We start from the raw sequence: 22,126 nt of genomic DNA on the forward strand, positions 1-22,126 counted from the left end.
AGACAGGGTCCGTGGAGGGGAGGCCGGTTTCCATGATATGTTGAGCTGTGTCCACAAGTCTCTCCGCCCCCAGGCAAGACCAGCATTTATTGTCCATCCCTAACTGCCCCCTGAGGTGAAGGGGAGGCGCCTCCTTGAACCTCTCCAATCCTGGTGAAGGTCTCCCGTGATTCTGCTGAGTAGCGATTCAGACTCTGACGTTGAAGGTTATTGGGATGTAGTTAGGGTGCTGTGGGGAACCTGCGGATGGTGGTGTTCCCCTGAACCCCACTGCCTTCATCCTTCCTGGTGGGGAGGGGTGGCGGGTTTGGGAGGCAGTGTCGAAGTAGCCTGGGCGAGTAACCGCGGTGTGCTCTGTAGACAGTGTGCTGTGGCGGAGGGAGGGGGTTTTTAGGGGGGTGGATGGGGTGCCGATCGACCGGGCTGCCTTGCCCTAGATGATGTTGAGCTTCTTCATTGTTGAAGCCACACTTATCCGGGCAAGTGGGGAGTGTTCCCGTCACATCTGGGCACAGCAGCAGAGTGGCAGACTTACTGAACAACCAGAGATCGAATCCGACCCTGCCATCTGTGAAATTTATAATCGTTCAGCACCAAAAACAGGCCCTTGAGCCCATCGAGTCCGTGCTGACCATCAACCACCCATTTACACCAATCTCATTTTATCCTCCTCACATTCCCATCAGCTCCCCCCAGGTTCTACCCCTCACCCACACATTTAGGGGGGCAACTTACAGCAGCCAATTAACCCACCGACCCCGCACGTCGTTGGGATCTGGGAAGAAACTGGAGCGCCCAGGGGAAACCCCCGCGGTCACAGGGAGAATGTCCATACTCCACACACACACACACACAAAGCGCTGGAGGTTGGGATCGAACCCGGGTCTCTGGAGCTGTGAGGCAGAGGCTGTGTCATCGTGCCATTATTTTCAATAAAGTCACTGTAATGATAATCTAAATTAGGTTGTTGTGAACATCCATCTTGTTTATCAGGGACCTTCGGGAAAAATAATCCGCCATCCTCATCTGGTGTGGCCTTTATGAGACTCCAGAATGTGCTTTGACTCAGCTGCCCTGCTGAGATCAAAAGAAATCTTGGATGGACCATAAGTGTGGTCAGTGGAGACACTAGGGACTGCAGACGCTGGAATCTGGAGCAACAAACACACTGCTGGAGGAACTCAGCGGGTCGAGCAGCATCTGTGGAGGCAGAGGTCCTAATATTTTCTAACAACTCCAACACATCCTCTCTCTTAATATCTACGTACTCTAGAACATTACCCTCACCAACACTGTCCTCAGCATCATCAAGACCCCTCTCCTTGGTGAATACTGAAGAGAAGTATTCATTGAGAACCTCACCCACTTCCACAGCTTCCAGGCACACCGTCCCACCTTTGTCTCTAATTGGACCTACCTTTACCCTAGCCGTCCTTCTGCCCTTCACATACGAGATAAAAGCCTTGGGATTCTCCTTAACCCTACTCGCCAAAGCCTTTTCATGTCCTCTTCTCACTTTCCTCAGCCCTTTCTTAAGTTCCTTCCTTGCTACTCTATATTCCTCACAAGCCCTGTCTGATCCTTGCTGCTTACACCTTCTGTATGCTGCCTTCTTCTTCCTAACTAGAAGAAGCTAGAGCGACAAACACAAAATGCTGGAGGAACTCAGCGGGTCAAGGGGGGAAATGAACAGTCGACGTTTCGGGCCGAGACCCTCCATCAGGACTGGAAAGGGAAGAGGGCAGAAGCCAGAATAAAAGGGTGGTGGGGGGAGGGAGAGGAGCACGAGCTGGCAGGTGATAGGTGAATCCAGGTGAGGGAGGGAGGGGGGGGAGGTAGGTGAGTGGGGGAGAGGGGATGTAGGTGGAGAAGGGCTGAAGAACGAGGAATCTGATAGGAGAGGAGAGTGGACCATGGAATAAAGGGAATGTGGTCGGAAGGGGAAGGGATCACAGGAATGAGAGTAAACAAAAGAGGGGGAGTAAAGCAGAGGGGAGGGGTTACCAGAAGCTCAAGAAATCGATGTTGATGCCGTCAGGTTGGAGACCACCAAGACGGAATATGAGGTGTTGTTCCTCCAACCTGCGTCTGGCCTCAAGGTGGAGGTAGAGGTCGTGGACAGACATGTCAGTGTGGGAGTGGAAAGTGGAATTGAAACGGCCCGGCCACCGGGAGATCCTGGCTGTTGCGGCGTGGTGGCGTTTAGGAAAAGTGCCGGGAATGTTAAATCTCAGGCGTTGCCGGAGCGGGAGCCCGTGCAGTGAGGTGTGAGCGGGACACGGTGTGAGTCAGGAGCTGGGTGGCAGCGTCTTGGTCGAGAGAAAGCTTCGCGAGAACGAGAGAGCGTCGGCAATGAAAATCCAGAAAATCGGGGGTTTGGAGGTTCCAGCAGCTTCCTGGTTAAGTTGGAAGTTGTTCTGCCGGTCCAGTGGAAGGCTGGCTCGGAAGGGGGGCCTCGACCGAGGGAAAACAGTTGCCGTGCAGGTCGATAGGGTTGTTAAGAAGGCGTATGGTGTGTTGGCCTTCATTAGTCGGGGGATTGAGTTCAAGACCCGCGAGGTGATGTTGCAGCTCTATAGAACTCTGGTCAGACCACACTTGGAGTATTGTGTCCAGTTCTGGTCGCCTCATTATAGGAAGGATGTGGAAGCTTCAGAGAGGGTGCAGAGGAGATTTACCAGGATGTTGCCTGGATTGGAGAGCATGTCTTATGAGGATAGGTTGAGCGAGCTGGGGCTTTTCTCTTTGGAGAGGAGGAGGATGAGAGGTGACTTGATAGAGGTGTACAAGACGATAAGGGGCATGGATCGAGTGGACAGTTAGGCACCCTTTCCAAGGCCGAAAATGACTCACACGAGTGGGCATAATTTTAAGGTGATTGGAAGAAGGTATAGGGGGGATGTCAGAGGTAAGTTTTTTACACAGAGGGTGGTGGGTGTGTGGAACGCACTGCCGGCAGAGGTTGTGGGGGCAGATACATTAGAAACATTTAAAAGACTCTTAGATAGTCACATGAATGAAATGGAGGGCTATGTGGGAGGGAAGGGTTAGATAGACCTTAGAGCAGGATAAAATGTCAGTACAACATCGTGGGCTGAAGGACCTGTACTGTGCTGTAATGTTCTGTGTGAAAACAGTCATGGTTAGTGAGTGGCCACACTGTGGGGGACCTTCCCCTCTCAGAGGACCTGCAATCTCAGGAACTTTCCACCCCAGAGATCTAAGGTGGCTGATCCATTGAAAAGATCACAATGGACAAAACGCTGGGATTACAGGGAAGGTCAAATACTCAGGAAAGTGGTGCTGAGGTCAGGATCAGATCGGTCATGAGTTTATTGAACGGCAGAACAGGATAGAAGGACAGAATGGCTTCCAATTGCTGAAGGGTCATCTCGAGAGAATCCCTTTGACGAGGGAACTGTGTTGTTCATTGTTCTGTGCAGGCATTGACTTGACTCCAGGAGTAGCTCAGATGGGCATCTTGTTGGCATGGACCAGTTGGGCCGAAGGGCCTGTTTCCGTGCTGTATGACTCTAATTGCTCCATTAGACCTGGGCATGGGGACATTCACTGCTGGGACCCTGGGAGTGGGTCTGTGTCCCCGTCACTTGTCCCAGGCCCAGTGACCAGGTCACACACCGGCACTCCCATGAGACTGTAAGGTATAGGAGCAGAATTAGGCCATTCGGCCCATCGAGTCTGGTCCGCCAATTCAATCATGGCTAACTTTTTTTTAAACCCCATTCTCCTGCCTTCTCCCCATTCAATCAAGAACCTGTCAATCTCTGCCTTAACTACACCCAGTGACTTGGTCTCCACAGCCCTCTGTGGCAACGAATTCCACAGATTCACCGCCCTCTGGCTGAAGAAATTCCTCCTCATCTCAGTTCTAAAGGGACGTCCCTTTACTCTGAGGCTGTGCCCTCGGATCCTGGACTTTCCCACTGATGGAAACATCCTCTCCACGTCCACTCTATCCAGGCCTTTCAGTATCCAGTAGGTTTCAATGAGATTCCCTGCCATCCTTCTGAACTCCATTGGCTCTGGGAGTTTATAGAGTCGTGCAGCACGGAAACAGGCCCTTCAGCCCAACTCGTCCATGCTGACCAAGATTCCCACCCAAGCTAGTCTCATTTGCCTGCAGCAACACACACAAAGTGCTGAGGAACTCCGCAGGTCAGGCAGCATCCGTGGAGGGAAATAAACAGTCGACGTTTTGGGCCGAGACCCTTCATCGGGACTGGAAAGGAAGAGGGCAGAAGCCAGAATAAGAAGGTGGGGGGGAGGGGGAGGAGCACACGCAGGTAGGGGAGAGGCGAGTCCAGCTGAGAGGTGAGTCCTGCTGAGGGGGGAAGGTAGGTGGGTGGGGGAGAGGGGTAGAAGATGTAAGAAGCTGAGGGGTGATAGGTTGAAGAGGCCAAGGGCTGAAGAAGAAGGAATCCGGAAGGAGAGGGCAGTGGACCATGGAATAAGGGATGGGGGAGGGGAGGGGAGGAGAGGAGATGGGCAGGTCATCAAGGCAGGGGAAGGGAGCCACAGGAATAAGGGAAGACAAAGGAGTGGGGGGGGGGGTAAGAAAAAGAAGGGGAGGGGTTACCGGAAGTTCGAGAAATCGATGTTGAGGCCGTCAGGTTGGAGACTCCCAAGGCAGAATATGAGGTGTTGTTCCTCCAACCTGCGCCTGGCCTCAACGTGGCAGCAGAGGAGGCTGTGGACAGACATGTCGGTGTGGGAGTGGGACGCGGAATTGAAGAGGGTGGTCACCGGGAGGTCCCGGCTGTTGCGGCGGACAGAGTGAAGGTTCTCGACGAAGCATTTGTCCCACACCCCTCTGAACCTTTCCTATCCGTGTACCTGTCCAAGAATCTCTTAAATGTCATTGTACCTGCCTCAACCACTTCCTCTGGCAGCTCGTTCCATATACTGAAAAAGTTGCCCCTCAGGATCCTATTAAATCTCTCCCCCCTCAACTTAAACTATGCTCTCTAGTTCTTGACTTCCCAGCCCTGGGAAAAAGACTGAGCGCATTCACGCTGTCTATGCCCCTCTATGGTTTTATACACCTCTTTAAGATCACCCCTCAAGTCTCCTACACCCCAAGGAAAAAATGTCCCTTCTCACCTTGTACCTATGCCCCCTCCGCTTTTTGTTCCCTTTCCCTGGGAGAAGGAGCAGAAGTAACCAGGAGTGAAGCACATCATCGCAGCAACACACAGGAGCAAGGGGTGGAGAAAGTAACAAAATAGCTTTATTATAAATCCTGTCAGATTACCATTCCGGTCTCCTGACACTCCTCCCCAACTTTGTTCCTCCCCTGGCCTCTCCTGCCTCGAGATGGCCGGCGACTGGTTGACGGGTGTTGGGATCACTGTGCTCGAGTAAGAGGGGTCGTGGGTGGCTCCCCCGGCTTTGTGTCAATGTCCGCCCCTCCCAGGAACACATCCACTTTCTCCGAGGGTCGTAAGTGGCCCAGGAACAAACTGGAAGAACAGGGAGTTCTCTCCCCCTGTGTCGAACCGCAGATTACTCTCCACAGGGGGGTATCTGTGTCTCTCAGTCACTCCCCGCTGTTCCAAAAGCACTCAGGAACCTCAACACCATCCAGGACGAAGCAGCCCGCTTTATTGGGACTCCATCCACCACCTTAAACATTGACTCCCTCCACCACGGTGGACCGTCTACAAAATACTCACCCAGGCTGCTCCAACTGTACCTTGCAAACCCACCACCTCCCCCCACCAGGCACACCACCCCGAACGTATTGCCGTTCCTTCACTGTCACTGGGTCTAAATCCTGGAACTCCCTCCCCAACAGCACCTTCACCAGGACCACAGCAGTTCAAGAAAGCGGCTTGTGCCCACTGTCCCACAGGACAGTTGGGGATAGGCAATAAGTGCTGGCCTTGCCAGTGACACTCAGATCAATACTCTTGGATGGAGATTTCTGTGGAGCTGACAGGCTGTTACTTTGCTTCAGTTGTAATAATAAACTTTGAGGGCCATTGGGAGATTGAGGACATCAGAGGTATCTTCACCCTGTATGATGTGTTTGTCCATCTTTATCAAAGTTCTTCAACAGCCACATTTGGAGCCAGATGTCTATGAAGTGCCCGACTCTTGAGTACACCCTGGCCCCAGTACTGTCAGAATTGTGCCGATACATACACTGGCGGGTACTCTTCAATTCGAGGGCTCTCCTGCTCATACTCACTGATCTGTCTGTTCCCTCTCCGGTCACCAGAGGGGGCAGGGACAGGATTACCAGCTGTGGAGAAATCACATTGGAAATAAAGCAAGTTAGTTGTACAGGGAAAAAGTGGGAATTTAATATGAGAGACCTTACTTCAGTGTACAGATATCTCCCTGAGAGAGAGGGACTGAGAGACACCGGTCAGTGTACAGATATCTCCCTGAGAGAGAGGGACTGAGAAACACCGGTCAGTGTACAGATATCCCCCTGAGAGAGAGGGACTGAGAGACACCGGTCAGTGTACAGATATCCCCCTGAGAGAGAGGGACTGAGAGACACCGGTCAGTGTACATATATCCCCCTGAGAGAGAGGGACTGAGAAACACCGGTCAGTGTACAGATATCCCCCTGAGAGAGAGGGACTGAGAGACACCGGTCAGTGTACATATATCCCCCTGAGAGAGAGGGACTGAGAGACACCGGTCAGTGTACAGATATCCCCCTGAGAGAGAGGGACTGAGAGACACCGGTCAGTGTACATATATCCCCCTGAGAGAGAGGGACTGAGAGACACCGGTCAGTGTACAGATATCCCCCTGAGAGAGAGGGACTGAGAGACACCGGTCAGTGTACAGATATCCCCCTGAGAGAGAGGGACTGAGAAACACTGGTCAGTGTACAGATCTCCCCCTGAGAGAAGAGGGACTGAGAGACACCGGTCAGTGTACAGATATCCCCCTGAGAGAGAGGGACTGAGAGACACCGGTCAGTGTACAGATATCCCCCTGAGAGAGAGGGACTGAGAGACACCGGTCAGTGTACAGATATCCCCCTGACAGAGGGGGACTGATCCATTCCAGATCCCAACAGGAATCCTATTTCTGGCCCAGGTGTCCTGTCCTCAACGTGCTGTAAGACCAGAGTGTTGACGCACACCCTCGTGTAGGATCATGCAGGGGCTGATGTCATGTGCGAAACACAGTGGCCAATAAGTGCACAGCAAGATCCCAGCGGAAGCCTGGCGCTACAGAACAGACAACCTGTCTTTGAATGACTGACGGATACCTGATGGATATTTGATGCCACCACCTCCTTTAGCAGCCCATTCCTGACATCCACCACTTTCTCCTCCAATCCTCTCTAGACCCACTCCCTCTCACCTTAGACCTATACCCTCTTGTTTTAGACACTCCCATCATGGGTAAAAGATTCTGACCATCTGCACATACTATACCTCATAACTTCATCAGATTCCCCCTCAGCCTCCTTTGCTCCAATCTCTTTCCTATAGCTCAGTGACCAGAAGTGCACACAATATTCCAAGTGTGGTCTCACCAACATCTCGTGCACCCCTCAGCCTTGGTCACTCCAGGGACAACAAACGTAGCCTATCCAATCTCTCCATGTAACTAAAGTCCTCCAATCCAGGCAAACTCCTCTGTACCCTCTCCAGCGCAATCACATCCTTCCTACAGTGGGGCGACCAGAACTGCACACAAGTGTGGTCTAACTAGAGTCTTGTAAAGTCTGAAAGCATCAGTCCAGTTGGAAAAGGAACCCTCCTTTCTTAGGAGGTTAAGGAGGTTCATCTTGTCACTGAACACTCTAACAAACTTCTACAGCTGTACTGTTCAAAGTATCCTGACTTGGTTGCATCACAGTCTGGGACGGCAATTCGAATGCACAGGGATGTAAGAAGCTGCAGGGAGTGGTGGACTCAGCCCAATACATCACGGGCACATCCCTCCCCACCATCGGGAGTATCTACAGGAGACGCTGCCTCAAGAAGGCAACATCCATCATCAAAGATCCCCACCATCTGGGCCGTGCCATCTTCTCGCAGCTCCCATCGGGCAGGAGGTGCAGAAGCCTGAAGTCCCACACCACCAGGTTCAGCAACAGCCACTTTCTTTGCGCTGAAATTGACTTTTTTTGGTCTAATTGTGTTCGTCCTTGTAAACATTGTGTATAATTTATGTTTTTTCTTGTGAATGCTGCTTATCTGATGCTCTGTGCCTGTGATGCTGCTGCAAGTAAGTTTATCATTGCACCTGTGCACACATGGACTTGTGCAGATGACAATAAACTCGACTTTGACCAGCTGAGAGTTCCATACATCTTCGGGTTTCATAGTTGGGAATACATCCTGGCTAATGTATGACATAAACATAACTGTGATCACTTTGAAATGAGAACATTAGCTGAGTCAATGCCCCATGAGTAGCACCTTCACCCCAGAGTTTGGTTGTTCAATGTTATGGGTTCAATGTTCAATTTTGTGGTTCACTGCCTAACCGACATGACATCCCAACTTTTATATTCTCTACCCTGCCTGATGAAGGCAAGTGTGCTGTACACGCCTTCTTGCGCACTCCATCTACCTGTGTTGCCACTTTCAGGGAACTATGGACTTGTACCCCAAGGTCTCTCTGTTCATCGACAGTCCCTGGGACCCTGCTACAGAGAGCAGTGGGGCTCGGCCAGTTCCATCACGGGCGCAGCTCTCCCCACCATCGAGGACGTCTACAAGAGGCGACGTCTCAGGAAGGCGACATCTATCATCGGGGACCCCCGCCATCCGGGCCGTGCCCTCTTCTCGATGCCGCCATCAGGCAGGAGGTACAGGAACCTGAAAACCCCACACCTCAAGGTTCAACAACAGCTTCTTCCCCACTGCTGTCAGGTTCTTGAACCGACCTGAGAAACCCCAAAACCACCTCGGACTGTTTCTCTCTCTCAATTTGCGCTAATGCAGTTATGTTTGCTTTGTTGTGTAAGTTATGTATAAGTTATGTTAATTTGTTTATCTTATGTCTGTGATGTACTGAGCTGCTGCTACAAGAAGCTCATTTTCATGGCGTTTCTACCCTGGGTATGTGTGCCATGCCAAAAATAAACCTGAACTTGAACTTGACTCAGTGTGTATGTTCTATCCTTACTTGACTTCCCAAAATGCATTACCTCACCCTGGTCGGGATTAAGCCTCGTCTGCCAGTGCTCTGCCTAACTCTCCACCTGACTGTGGTCGTCTGACCCTCACCTCCGCTCAGTGTTGTGGGCTTTGTCAGAATGCACAGGGTTAAAAGCCTGCTGCAGGACTGACACTGCACGAGGCACACAGCACAAGGGACTCTCCCCATCGGACTCTTCACGGTCATAGTCTTACTCACCATACACACTGTCCTCAAGACAATTGTAGACATCACGGCCAAGGAAGCTCACCAGCACCTTTACTTCCTCAGCAGACTAAAGAAATTCGGCATGTCCCCGTCGACCCTCGCCAATTTTTATAGATGCACCACAGAAAGCATCCTGTATCACGGCTTGGTATGGCAACTGCTCTGCCCGTGACCGCAGAAAAATGCAGAGAGTTGCGGACACAGCCCAGCACATCACAGAAACCAGCCTCCCCTCCATGGACTCTGTCTACACTTCCCACTGCCTCGGGAAAGCAGCCACCGTGGACATTCTCTCTTCTCCCTCCTCCCATCCACAGAAGATACAAAAGCCTGAAAGCACGTACCACCAGGCTCAAGGGCAGCCTCTATCCCGCTGTTATAAGACTATTGAACGGTCCATGGTACAATAAGATGGACTCTTGACCTCACAATCTACCTCGTCATGGCCTTGCACCTTATTGTCTGCCTGCACTGCACTTTCTCTGTTACTGTAACACTTTATTCTGCATTCTGTTATTGTTTTCCCCTGTACTACCTCGATGTACTGATGGATGGCATGCAAAACAAAGTTTTTCACTGTACCTGTGACAATAATAAACCAGTTCCAATTACCAATTACCTGCTCGTCCCAGACCGTGCATTTGCTGAGGAGATCCTGAGAAGAGAGGAAACATGAGTAGTGTTAATGCTTTGTAAAAGAATGCATTGGTTTGATGGCACAAATAGACTCATAGAGCAATACAGCACGGGTACAGGCCCTTCGGCCCAACCAGTCCATGCCGACCACAGTGCCCACACAGCTAGTCCCAACTTCCTGCATTTGGCCTATATCCCTCCGAGCTTCACCCCTCCGTGTACCTATCCAAGTGCTTCTTAAATGATCCTGGTGTACCTGCCTCACCCACTTCCTCTGGCAGCTCGTTCCGTACACTCACCACCCTCTGCGGGAAAAATTTGCCCCTCAGGTCCCTTTTAAATCCTTCCCCTCTCAGCCTAAACCTACACCCTCTAGTTTTGGACCCCCTTACCCTGGGGAAAAGACTGTTACCGTCCACCTTATTTATGCTTCTCATAATTTTAAACACCTATAAGGTCGCCCTTCATTCTCCTACGTTCCAAGGAATAAAGACCCAGCCTGGCCAACCTCTCCCTATAACTCAGGCTCTCGAGTCCTGGCAACATCCTCGTAAATCTTTTTCTTTCCAATTTAACCACGTCTTTCCCATAACAGGGTGACCAGAGCTGTACACAGTGCTCCAAGAGCGGTCTCACCAACAACTTATACAACTGCAAGATAATGTCCCAACTCCTAAACTCGGTGCCCTGACTGATGAAGGCCAGCGTACTAAATGCCTTCTTCACCACCCTGTCTACCTGTGACGCCGCTTTCAATGAACTGTGCTCTCATACTCCTAGGTCCCTCTGTTCTATTACACTCCCTAGTGCCCTACCATTCACAGTACAAGTCCGACACCAATTTGACTTTCCAAAGTGCATCACCTCACACTTACCTGTATTGAAACCCATTTGCCACTCCTCGGCCCACTTCCCTAACTGATCAAGATCCCCCTGGAATCTACGATAAACTTCTTCGCTACCAGCAACACCTCCTAATTTTGTGTCATTCACGGACTTACTGATCAAACCTCGTTCATTGGCATCCAAATCATTAGTATAAATAACATATAACAAGGGTCCCAACACCGACCCGGCACATCACTGGTCACCAGCCTCCGTTCCGATTCAAATGTAAAGACATGTATTGATTGTCTTTGCTGTATATATTTTTAGGTATAAAATATATTTGTAAAATATATTAAAAAAAGGCCCACTACAATATGCAATCCTTCTGCAACTGAGTCCAACTGACAAAGACGTCAGACTTCATTTTCTGGTACAGCTGATCAACCCGATGTGTTTAGATCACTGCTGTCAGTTCTCAGGGAGACCGGCTCACATTTCTACAGCTTTCCCCCCATTCCTGAGAACCTCTTGAATTCTCCCCGGAAGATATTGAAACAGAAGAGGAATTAACTCTGCACCAGGTCACCTCCTACAGAAAGGAAGTGGTGGTGCATGAGGTGTAAACTGAGCTCTTAACACAGATAAAAGATTATGGTCAGGGGCTCAGTCACAAGGGCTGAGGCGTAAGGTGAGAGGAAGGAGTTTTAAAGAGGTTTGAAGGGTTTTTATTACACAGTGGTTGGTATCTGGAACTCACCCGAAACTTGCTGGTCTCCCAGCACAGCGAGATGTCCGTAGGGGAAAGCTGCCGACTGGTACATTCCAGGCTGCAGGAGTACGTGCCGAGGGACGCACTGAAGCTGGGCGCAGCCAACGCAAGGGCTCGGTGGGGAAGGAGTTTAGGGTTCTTCTGCCACTGGAGAGGGAGGGGCGGGGACAGGCGAGGAAGATCCTTAAGTATTGTAAATATGGGATTGGGGTATCACCCCAGGGAGCCAAACGGTGTGGCATTGGTGCTGTGGTTTTTATAAAAAGTAACACTAACGATTGATCCGTAAATGAATGTAGAGGTTTGCACTGTTTTATTAATGTATATAGTTTGCCTTTTATGATGAATGAAGTTTATTTTGGAGTAAGTGGCGGAACCAAATACGATCACCAAGTTTAAGACACATTTAGACGGATTAAAGGGGAGGGGGAGGAGCACAAGCTGGCTGGTGATAGGTGAGTCCCGGTGAGAGAGGGAAGGTAGTGGGGGTGGAGGGGGGAGTGAAAGGGAGTGATGTGAGAAGCTGGGAGGTGCCGGGTGGAGGAGGCAAAGGGCTGAAGAAGAAGGAATCTGATAGGAGAGGACAGTAAGCCATGGAATAAAGGGAAGGAGGTCAGGAACCAGAAGGGCAGATCGCGAGGGTCGGGGAGGGGCAAAGCGAAGGGGTGAGAGGGCCACAGGAATTGGGGGATAAAGGGGAGGGGGGAAAAGGGACAACCGAGGGGAGGGGTTACCGGAAGTTCGAGAAATCGATGTCGAGGCCGTCAGGTTGGGAGACTCCCGAGGCGGAATAGGAGGTGTTGTTCCTCCGACCTGGCCCTGGCCTCAGCGTGGCGGTGGAGGAGGCTGCGGACGGGCACGTCAGTGTGGGAGTGGGAAGCGGAATTGAAGTGGGCGGCCACCGGGAGGTCCCGGCTGCGGCGGCGGACGGAGCGAAGGTGCTCGACGGAGCGGTCACCCAATCTGCGTCGGGTCTCACCGACGTAGAGGAGGCCGCACCGGGAGCACCGGGTGCAAGAAGTGATCCCCTCGGATTCACTGGTGAAGCGTTGCCTCACCTGGAAGGATTGTCTGGGGCCCTGGCTGGTGGTGAGGGAGGAGGTGTATCGACAGGTATAACGCATTGCACGGTTGCAGGGGTAAGTGCCGGGAGGGTGATCAGTGGGGAGGGACGAGTGGACAAGGGAGTCGGGAAGAGAGCGATCCCTGCGGAAAGCGGAGAGGGGGGGAGGGGAAGCTGTGCCTGGTGGTGGGATCCCGTTGGAGGTGGCGGAAGTTTCGGAGAATGATGTGTTGGAAGCAGAGGCTCATGGGGTGGTGGGTGAGGACATGGGGAAACCTACCCCTGGTACATCGGGGGTGCCGCCTCAAGAAGGCGGCATCTGTCATCAAGGATCCCCACCATCTGGGTCACACCCTCTTCTCACAGCTACCATCGGGCAGGAGGTACAGAAGCCTGAAGTCCCACACCACCAGGTTCAGAAACAGCGACTTCCCTACAACCATCAGGTTCTAGAACCGACCGGCACAACCCTAACCCTATCTCGGCAACAGAACACTACGAATGACCTCTTGCACTACCGTGGACTTGTCTGTGATGGTGCCTTTGTTTGCACTAAGGTCTTGCTTTTGCACAGTTTTGTTTTATCTGTATGGTATAATTTTACATGTAACTTATGTTCTATGTGTTGTTGTCTGTACCTACATGCCTGTGATGCTGCTGCAAGCAAGTTGTTCATTGCACCTGTACCTCACTGTACTTGTGCACATGACAATAAACTCGACGACTTGATACAGTCCTAATGCAGGCAAGTAGAGATGGGTAAAAAAGGTCAGCATGGATGTGATGGGCCGAAGGGCCTGTTTCTGTGCTGTATAACTCTATGACTCAAAAACACTAACATAACATTAGAGCCAATTTACCTTCGTGACTTTTCTTCACCAAGAAACAGGCCAGTAAGGGCAGTAGAAAGCTGAGCAGAATTGCTGAAACCACAGCCAGTGGCACGTACAGGGCAGGATGTGGGTAAGTTCTCTCTTCAAAATAAAGTCATGTTATTTCCAAAACATGAAATGCGATTAAAACTGTGCTCTGAACAGCCGCGGCCACACCTCATGGTGCCTGTCAGTGTGTGTCAGGGGGAAGCACACTGCCCAGTGCGATGGGCAATAACGAGAAGCAGCAGATAATGAAGAGTTGGGGATGCACGGGGAGGGACGGGTTCTGTCGACCTCGGGAATGAACGGAGGGAGATGGACGGGGAGGGACGGATTCTGTCGACCTCGGGAATGAACGGGAAGAGATGGACGGGGAGTTCTGTGGACCTCAGGAATGAACGGGGGGAGATGGACGGGGAGTTCTGTGGACCTCAGGAATGAACGGGAAGAGATGGACGGGGAGTTCTGTGGACCTCGGGAATAATTGGGAGATGTTAATTAACCTTGAGTTCCGTGGAATGGGGAAGAGGGCACAGAGACTGACCTAGATCTCATAAAACCACGGAATGGCTACAGAGTAAAAGGAGACCATTTGGCCCATTTAACCTGTACTAGCTCAATGTAAGAACACCTAGTCCCCTGGCCGCTTCCCATCAGTCAATTGCAGCGTTCAATAGAGAGCTGGATAAATATCCTCATGGTTCAGAAGGATGAGGGGAGATCTCATTGAAACCCACCAAATACTGAAAGGCCTGGATAGAGTGGACGTGGAGAGGACGTTTCCATCAGTGGGAGAGTCCAGGATCCAAGGACACAGCCTCAGAATAAAGGGACGTCCGTCTAGAACTGAGATGAGGAGGAATTTCTTCAGCCAGAGGGTGGTGAATCTGTTGAATTCGTTGCCACTGAGGGCAAGTCATTGGGTGTATTTAAGGCAGAGATTGACAGGTTCTAAGCAGCATTTAGAACTTAAATATAAGCAGCACTTACCGAGGACCAGAACCACTGAGCCGTCTCCAACAGCCATCGTTTGGTTCCTGGGCGGATTGAGGAATGTAACCTGACACCTGTAGGTACCGTTGTCCGTGACAGAAGCTTCCTTGATGGTTAAGATGGAGGATTTATTCAGGATATGAGCCGCCACAGAGACTCTTGGGTCCAGACCGTCGCATCGATTGGATTCCCGCCCAGAGGCCACAACGGGGCAGGACACCTCGGCTCTGTCCGTGACCCAGGTGAAGCTGAGGTTCCTCACGTCCGCGGCTGCCTGTTGGAGGACGCAGGTCAGCCTGGCGTCTTCTCCTTCCGCCACCGGGAGAAGGGAGGGGAACTGGGACACCGTCAGCGGGGACTCTGGAGAAAGAGACACGGAGCTCAATAGGCGGCCACAGCAGATGATTCCGGGGAATCCACAAGCAACAGTCGAGGAGGAAAGGAGAGACACATGCGTGTAAAATTCCAGTCCCCGGAACGCCGGGATTGATTGAACCACACAATCCTTCTCCACCGGCTCAGCGTTGGAGGGGAACTGATGGAATCTCTCTCACCCAGAGAGTGGTGAGTACCTGGGAAGGTCCCCAGGTACCTATCCCAGCACTTGAATCACCAGGCGACGGAAGGAGAGGGGCCGCCAAGTGCTGGAAAATGGGATTAGTGCGGAATGGTGCCCACTGCTCAGTGTGAACACGACCTGTTTCCATGGTGTATTGGATTGCAGAGCTTTACTATTGTTACACATATGGAGATACAGTGAAAAGCTTTTGCTTTGCATGATCATTCCATACATAATCAGGTTGACATATGTCGGTTACACTACATCGAGGTAGTAAAAAGAAAACAAATTGCAGAATATAGTGTTGCAGTTCCAGAGAGAGTGTGGTGCAGAGAGCCCAATGACACTCTGAGCGGATCACAAAGCAGCAGAGATGGACCACACAAGGTCACGGACAGGAGCAGAGATGGAAATCAGAGGACACAAGGTTAATGGCAGGACTCGCAGCAGTGTGGAGGAACAGAGGGATCTTGGGGTCTACGTCCATAGATCCCTCAAGGTTGCCACTGAAGATCCAGAAAGTCGGGGGTTTGGAGGTTCCAGCAGCTTCCTGGTCAAGTTGGAAGTTGTTCTGCCGGTCCAGTGGAAGGCTGGCTTGGAAGGGGGGCCTCGACCAAGGGAAAACAGTTGCCGTGCAGGTCAATAGGGTTGTTAAGAAGGCGTATGGTGTGTTGCCCTTCATTAGTCGGGGTATGGAGTTCAAGACCCACGGGGTGATGTTGCAGCTCTGTAGAACTCTGGTTAGACCACATTTGGAGTATTGTGTTCAGTTTTGGTCGCCTCATTATAGGAAGGATGTGGAAGCTTTAGAGAGGGTGCAGAGGAGATTTACCAGGATGCTGCCTGGATTGGAGAGCATGTCTTATGAGGATAGGTTGAGCGAGCTGGGGCTTTTCTCTTTGGAGAGGAGGAGGATGAGAGATGACTTGATAGAGGTGTACAAGATGATGAGGCATAGATCGAGTGGACCGTCAGAGACTTTTTCCCAGGGCGACAATGGCTAACATGGGGGGACTAAATTTTAAGGTGATTGGAGGAAGGTATAAGGGGGATGTCAGGGGTAGGTTTTTTTTACACAGAGAGTGGTGGGTGCGTGGAACGCACTGCCAGCAGAGGTTGTGGGGGCAGATACATTAGGGACATTTAAGAGATTCTTAGATAGACACATGAATGATAGAAAAATGGAGGGCTATGTGGGAGGGAAGGGTTAGATAGATCTTAGAGCAGGATAAAATGTCAGCACAACATTGTGAGCCGAAGGGCCTGTACTGTGCTGTAGTGTTCTATGTTCTATGTTCTATGAAACACAGGTTGATGAAAATAACTGGGCCATACGTATGTGCAAGGAACAAGAATCAAGTGTACGGTTTTGGTCACCTTGTTATAGGAAGGATGTGGTTAAACTGGTCAGTACAGAGAAGATTTACGAGGATGTTGCCAGGACTCGAGGGCCTGAGTTATAGGGAGAGGTTGGCCAGGCTGGGTCTTTATTCCTTGGAACGTAGGAGAATGAGGGGCGACCTTATAGAAATGTTTAAAATTATGAGAGGCAGAGATAAGGTGGACGGTAACAGTCTTTGCCCCAGGGTAGGGGAGTCCAAAACTAGAGGGTGTAGGTTTAGGGTGAGAGGGGAAAGATTTAAAAGGGATCTGAGGGGCAACTTTTTCCTGCAGAGGGTGGTGAGTACACGGAATGAGCTGCCAGAGGAAGTGGGTGAGGCAGGTTCATTTAAGAAGCACTTGGATAGGCACATGGAGGGGCGGGGCTTGGAGGGATATGGGCTGAACGCAGGAAATTGGGACTAACTGGGTGGGCACCATGGTCGGCATGGACTGGTTGGGCTGAAGGGTCTGTATCTGTGCTGTATTGCTCTATAACCTTTCCTACCTTCAACCAGCACCACTGAGTCACTTCCATAGAATTCCAAAATTGGCAGAGGAGAGATGATTACAACTTCACACTTATAAGTTCCACTGTAGTTCAGGAGAGCTCGGGTGATTCTGAACTCTGAGGATTTAGTTTGAAGATCAGTTGTGACAAGGACTCTTGGATCAGGAACCTGGTTGCACTGCCACAATATGGACTCATCAGCCGTTGCAGAGCAAGTGGTTGAAGACGTTCCCCACTTCCAGATGAACCTCATCTCCTCTACGTTCGCTGTTGTTGATAAGGTACACGTCAGGTTAATAGTCTCTCCTTCCCTCACCGTGAGGGAGGCAGGGGACTGGGAGACGTTGTCCAGTACCAGTGTGGATTCTGGATAAAAGACACAAGGTTCATAAGGCGTTGAGTGAAAGGACAGGGAGATGGGTTTAACCAACTCCAGCAAGCATTAACCTGGATGTAGAGATGGTCAACGAATCCTGGGGATATTCATTGTCCTGGAACGAGAAGTGACCAAAGGTGATGACTTGCTCATTGGCGAGACGTTCGGAGGCTGCCGATCGCATCCTGTCTGCACTGGGTCCCTTGGCCTCACCCACAGCAGGACACAGGGCTCACTCACTGACCAAAGTCCAGTGAGGAGGGCCGAGTGAGCCACTGCTGAAACCTGCACTCCGCTCTCATTGTTGCCTGCTCCCCCTACACTCTGCTGCTGTCTCCATCTCTGTCGCTGGCTTCTTCTTCCCCGCTCTTCGTTTTCTCCCTCCTCTCTGCCTCTTTTGACAAGCTCTCTCTTTTTCCTCTCTCTTTCTCTTTTTATCTTCCCTCTTTCTCTCTCTCTCACTTCCAATTTCTCTCTGTCTCTATCTCTCTCTCACACACACACACACACACACGCACAATGTCTGTCTAGTCTCTGGTCTTTCTCTCTCTCACACACGCACAGTGTCTCTCTGTCTAGTCTCTGGTCTCTCTCTCTCACACACACGCACAATGTCTCTCTGTCTAGTCTCTGGTCTCTCTCTCTCACACACACACAATGTCTCTCTGTCTAGTCTCTGGTCTCTCTCTCTCTCTCTCACACGCACAATGTCTCTCTGTCTAGTCTCTGGTCTCTCTCACACACGCACAATGTCTCTCTGTCTAGTCTCTGGTCTCTCTCTCTCACACACGCACAATGTCTCTCTGTCTAGTCTCTGGTCTCTCTCTCTCTCTCTCACAAGCACAATGTCTCTCTGTCTAGTCTCTGGTCTCTCTCACACACGCACAATGTCTCTCTGTCTAGTCTCTGGTCTCTCTCTCTCACACACGCACAATGTCTTTCTGTCTAGTCTCTGGTCTCTCTCTCTCACACACGCACAATGTCTCTCTGTCTAGTCTCTGGTCTCTCTCTCTCTCTCTCACACGCACAATGTCTCTCTGTCTAGTCTCTGGTCCCTCTCACACACGCACAATGTCTCTCTGTCTAGTCTCTGGTCTCTCTCTCTCACACACGCACAATGTCTCTCTGTCTAGTCTCTGGTCTCTCTCTCTCTCTCTCACACGCACAATGTCTCTCTGTCTAGTCTCTGGTCTCTCTCACACACGCACAATGTCTCTCTGTCTAGTCTCTGGTCTCTCTCTCTCACACACGCACAATGTCTTTCTGTCTAGTCTCTGGTCTCTCTCTCTCACACACGCACAATGTCTCTCTGTCTAGTCTCTGGTCTCTCTCTCTCTCTCTCACACGCACAATGTCTCTCTGTCTAGTCTCTGGTCTCTCTCACACACGCACAATGTCTCTCTGTCTAGTCTCTGGTCTCTCTCTCTCACACACGCACAATGTCTCTCTGTCTAGTCTCTGGTCTCTCTCTCTCTCACACACACACACGCACAATGTCTCTCTGTCTAGTCTCTGGTCTCTCTCTCTCTCTCACACGCACAATGTCTCTCTGTCTAGTCTCTGGTCTCTCTCTCTCACACACGCACAATGTCTTTCTGTCTAGTCTCTGGTCTCTCTCACACACGCACAATGTCTCTCTGTCTAGTCTCTGGTCTCTCTCTCTCTCTCTCTCACACGCACAATGTCTCTCTGTCTAGTCTCTGGTCTCTCTCACACACGCACAATGTCTCTCTGTCTAGTCTCTGGTCTCTCTCTCTCTCACACACACACGCACAATGTCTCTCTGTCTAGTCTCTGGTCTCTCTCTCTCTCACACACACACACGCACAATGTCTCTCTGTCTAGTCTCTGGTCTCTCTCTCTCTCTCACACGCACAATGTCTCTCTGTCTAGTCTCTGGTCTCTCTCTCTCACACACGCACAATGTCTCTCTGTCTAGTCTCTGGTCTCTCTCTCTCACACACGCACAATGTCTCTCTGTCTAGTCTCTGGTCTCTCTCTCTCTCTCACACGCACAATGTCTCTCTGTCTAGTCTCTGGTCTCTCTCACACACGCACAATGTCTCTCTGTCTAGTCTCTGGTCTCTCTCTCTCACACACGCACAATGTCTTTCTGTCTAGTCTCTGGTCTCTCTCTCTCACACACGCACAATGTCTCTCTGTCTAGTCTCTGGTCTCTCTCTCTCTCTCTCACACGCACAATGTCTCTCTGTCTAGTCTCTGGTCTCTCTCACACACGCACAATGTCTCTCTGTCTAGTCTCTGGTCTCTCTCTCTCTCTCACACGCACAATGTCTCTCTGTCTAGTCTCTGGTCTCTCTCTCTCACACACGCACAATGTCTCTCTGTCTAGTCTCTGGTCTCTCACTCTCACACACACTCACAATGTCTCTCTGTCTAGTCTCTGGTCTCTCTCTCTCTCTCACACGCACAATGTCTCTCTGTCTAGTCTGGTCTCTCTCTCACACACGCACAATGTCTCTCTGTCTAGTCTCTGGTCTCTCTCTCTCTCACACGCACAATGTCTCTCTGTCTAGTCTCTGGTCTCTCTCTCTCTCTCTCACACACACACACGCACAATGTCTCTCTGTCTAGTCTCTGGTCTCTCTCTCTGTCACACACACACACACTGTCTCTCTATCCTCTGGTTTCTGGTCTCTCTCTCACACACACACACGCACAATGTCTCTCTGTCTAGTCTCTGGTCTCTCTCTCTCTCACACACACACACACGCACAATGTCTCTCTGTCTAGTCTCTGGTCTCTCTGTCTCACACACACACACACACACTGTCTCTCTATCCTCTGGTTTCTGGTCTCTCTCTCTCTGTCTCCCTCCTCTTTTCCCCATCAGATTTTGATGACCATTACATCCTCTGACGTCCACACCAAGGGCAGTTTAAACCTAAATCTCCTGAATCTAATCAGCCGGCTGGATCTTCTGACGGTGTAAACAGATTCCTGAAGGCCACCGACTGGACCTGCCGTTCCGGCTGAGCCCCGCCTGTGAGTCCACTGCCAGTTCACTTCCTCCAGCCTGCCGACAATCCCTTCTGCAGCTCGGTGGCCTCACCCTTCCCTCCCTCAGTGACACCCCTCCAGCTCTACAACGTCCGATTCTGACATCTGCTGCCTCCTGCCATGGCAGACATCTCCTTCTTACCGGTGACAGGCAACGTGCTGCTACACAGCCAGAAAGAGAGGAGAGCGGGAAGCTTCAGAGACGCGGATGGAACCCGAGCTGGGTTCATTGTGCTGGATGTGAGGATGCAACAGTCAATGAGGGTCATGACATGAAAAAGGCGCAGTATATTGCACATCCGGCCTTGTGGCTAAGCGTAGTTTCCCTTTACAAACAGGAGGCTAGACACTTGTTTTATAGCTTGTAATAACATTAATATGGGATGCTCTAAGTCATAAAGCATCCCAGAGTGTGCATAAGAGTGTGGGCAGACGCTGAAGCCACACATAGGAGGACACTGGATTATTTTAGGTATATTGCAATCCAAAACTCTATCCAGGTTCCTCTGATTCAGAAGGCTAAAGAAATTCGGCGTGTCCCCGCTGACCCTCACCAACTTGTATCGACGCACCATGGAAAGCGTCCTATCCGGATGCATCAAGGCTTGGTACGGCAGCTGCTCTGCCCAGGACCACAAGAAACTGCAGAGAGTTGTGGACACAGCTCAGTCCATGCACTCAGTCTTTTTCCCAGGGAAAAGGAATCAAAAACTAGAGAGTATTGGGATTGGTTTATTATTGTCACTTGTACCGAGGTACAGTGAAAAACTTGTCTTGCATACTGATCGTACAGGTCAATTCATTACACAGTGCAGTTACATTGGGTTAGTACAGAGTGCATTGAGGTAGTACAGGTAAAAACAATAACGGTACGGAGTAAAGTGTCACAGCTACAAAGAAAGTGCAGTGCAATAAGGTGCAAGATCACAACAAGGTAGATCGTGAGGTCAGAGTCCATCTCATTGTATAAGGGAACCGTTCAATAGTCTTATCACAGTGGGGTAGAAGCTGTCCTTGAGCCTGGTGGTACGTGCCCTCAGGCTCCTGTATCTTCTACCTGATGGAAGAGGAGAGAAGAGAGAATGTGGTGGGTGGGGTCTTTGATTATGCTGGCTGCTTCACCGAGGCAGCGAGAAGTAAAGACAGAGTCCAAGGAGGGGAGGCTGGTGTCTGTGAAGTGCTGGGCTGTGTCCACAACTCTCTGCAGTTGATTAAAGTGAGAAGGGAGAGATTTAAAAGGGACCTGAGGGGCAACTTCACAGAAGAGGGTGGCGAATGATTGGATAATTACTCTGGAACCTGTCGTTAAGGCAGGTACATTAACAACATTTAAAAGGTACTTGGACAGGTTCACGGATAGGAAAGGGTTAGTGGGATATGGGCCAAACGTGGGGAATGGGACTAGCTCAGATGGAAACCTTGGTCGGCGTGGACCAATTAGGCTGAAGGGCCTGTTTCTGTACTGTCTCTCTCTGACTCTTTCCCCCGTCCGCCAACCGTCACAAGAGCTCAGTGACTGACCTTCTTGCTCCATCGAGTGTTGGGTTCCAGAAGGAGGGACTGGTCAGCAAAGGGGTGGAGCTGATGAGTGCGTAAAGTAGCACTGACCTTGGTGAGAGTTAGCCGGCGATGGGTAATCTGATGTCAGAGGACATTAGTTGTCGCACGTCCGAGAATATATCTATGGCCTGCCTGCAGTTCCCAACCAGCTTCCTGGAACCCTCACAGATTTCATCAACACGTAAG

At 50.9% G+C, this 22,126-nt stretch overlaps 1 protein-coding gene across 5 annotated transcripts in view; it reads right to left on the minus strand.

Annotated features, from left to right (window-relative positions):
* Positions 1-5,237: 5,237 nt before the first annotated feature.
* LOC127586539 (uncharacterized) overlaps positions 5,238-22,126 on the minus strand; it is a 29,389-nt gene continuing 12,500 nt past the window's right edge. For 2 of the 5 annotated variants that reach the window (XM_052044568.1, XM_052044567.1), the window contains exons 3-7: positions 16,981-17,349; positions 14,531-14,893; positions 13,526-13,639; positions 9,989-10,024; positions 5,238-6,265 (exon numbers count right to left, since the gene is read on the minus strand). In XM_052044568.1, the coding sequence (XP_051900528.1) occupies positions 6,144-6,265; positions 9,989-10,024; positions 13,526-13,639; positions 14,531-14,893; positions 16,981-17,349 (1,004 nt within the window). In that variant the 3' untranslated portion in view covers positions 5,238-6,143. Of the gene's footprint in view, positions 6,266-9,951; positions 10,025-13,525; positions 13,640-14,530; positions 14,894-16,980; positions 17,350-20,522; positions 20,620-21,901; positions 21,974-22,126 lie in introns of those variants that run through there. The other 3 variants (XM_052044571.1, XM_052044570.1, XM_052044569.1) reach the window with 3 other exon arrangements.

This window comes from Pristis pectinata, chromosome 37 (genome assembly GCF_009764475.1).
Source record: "Pristis pectinata isolate sPriPec2 chromosome 37, sPriPec2.1.pri, whole genome shotgun sequence".
NCBI classification, from domain to species: domain Eukaryota; kingdom Metazoa; phylum Chordata; class Chondrichthyes; order Rhinopristiformes; family Pristidae; genus Pristis; species Pristis pectinata.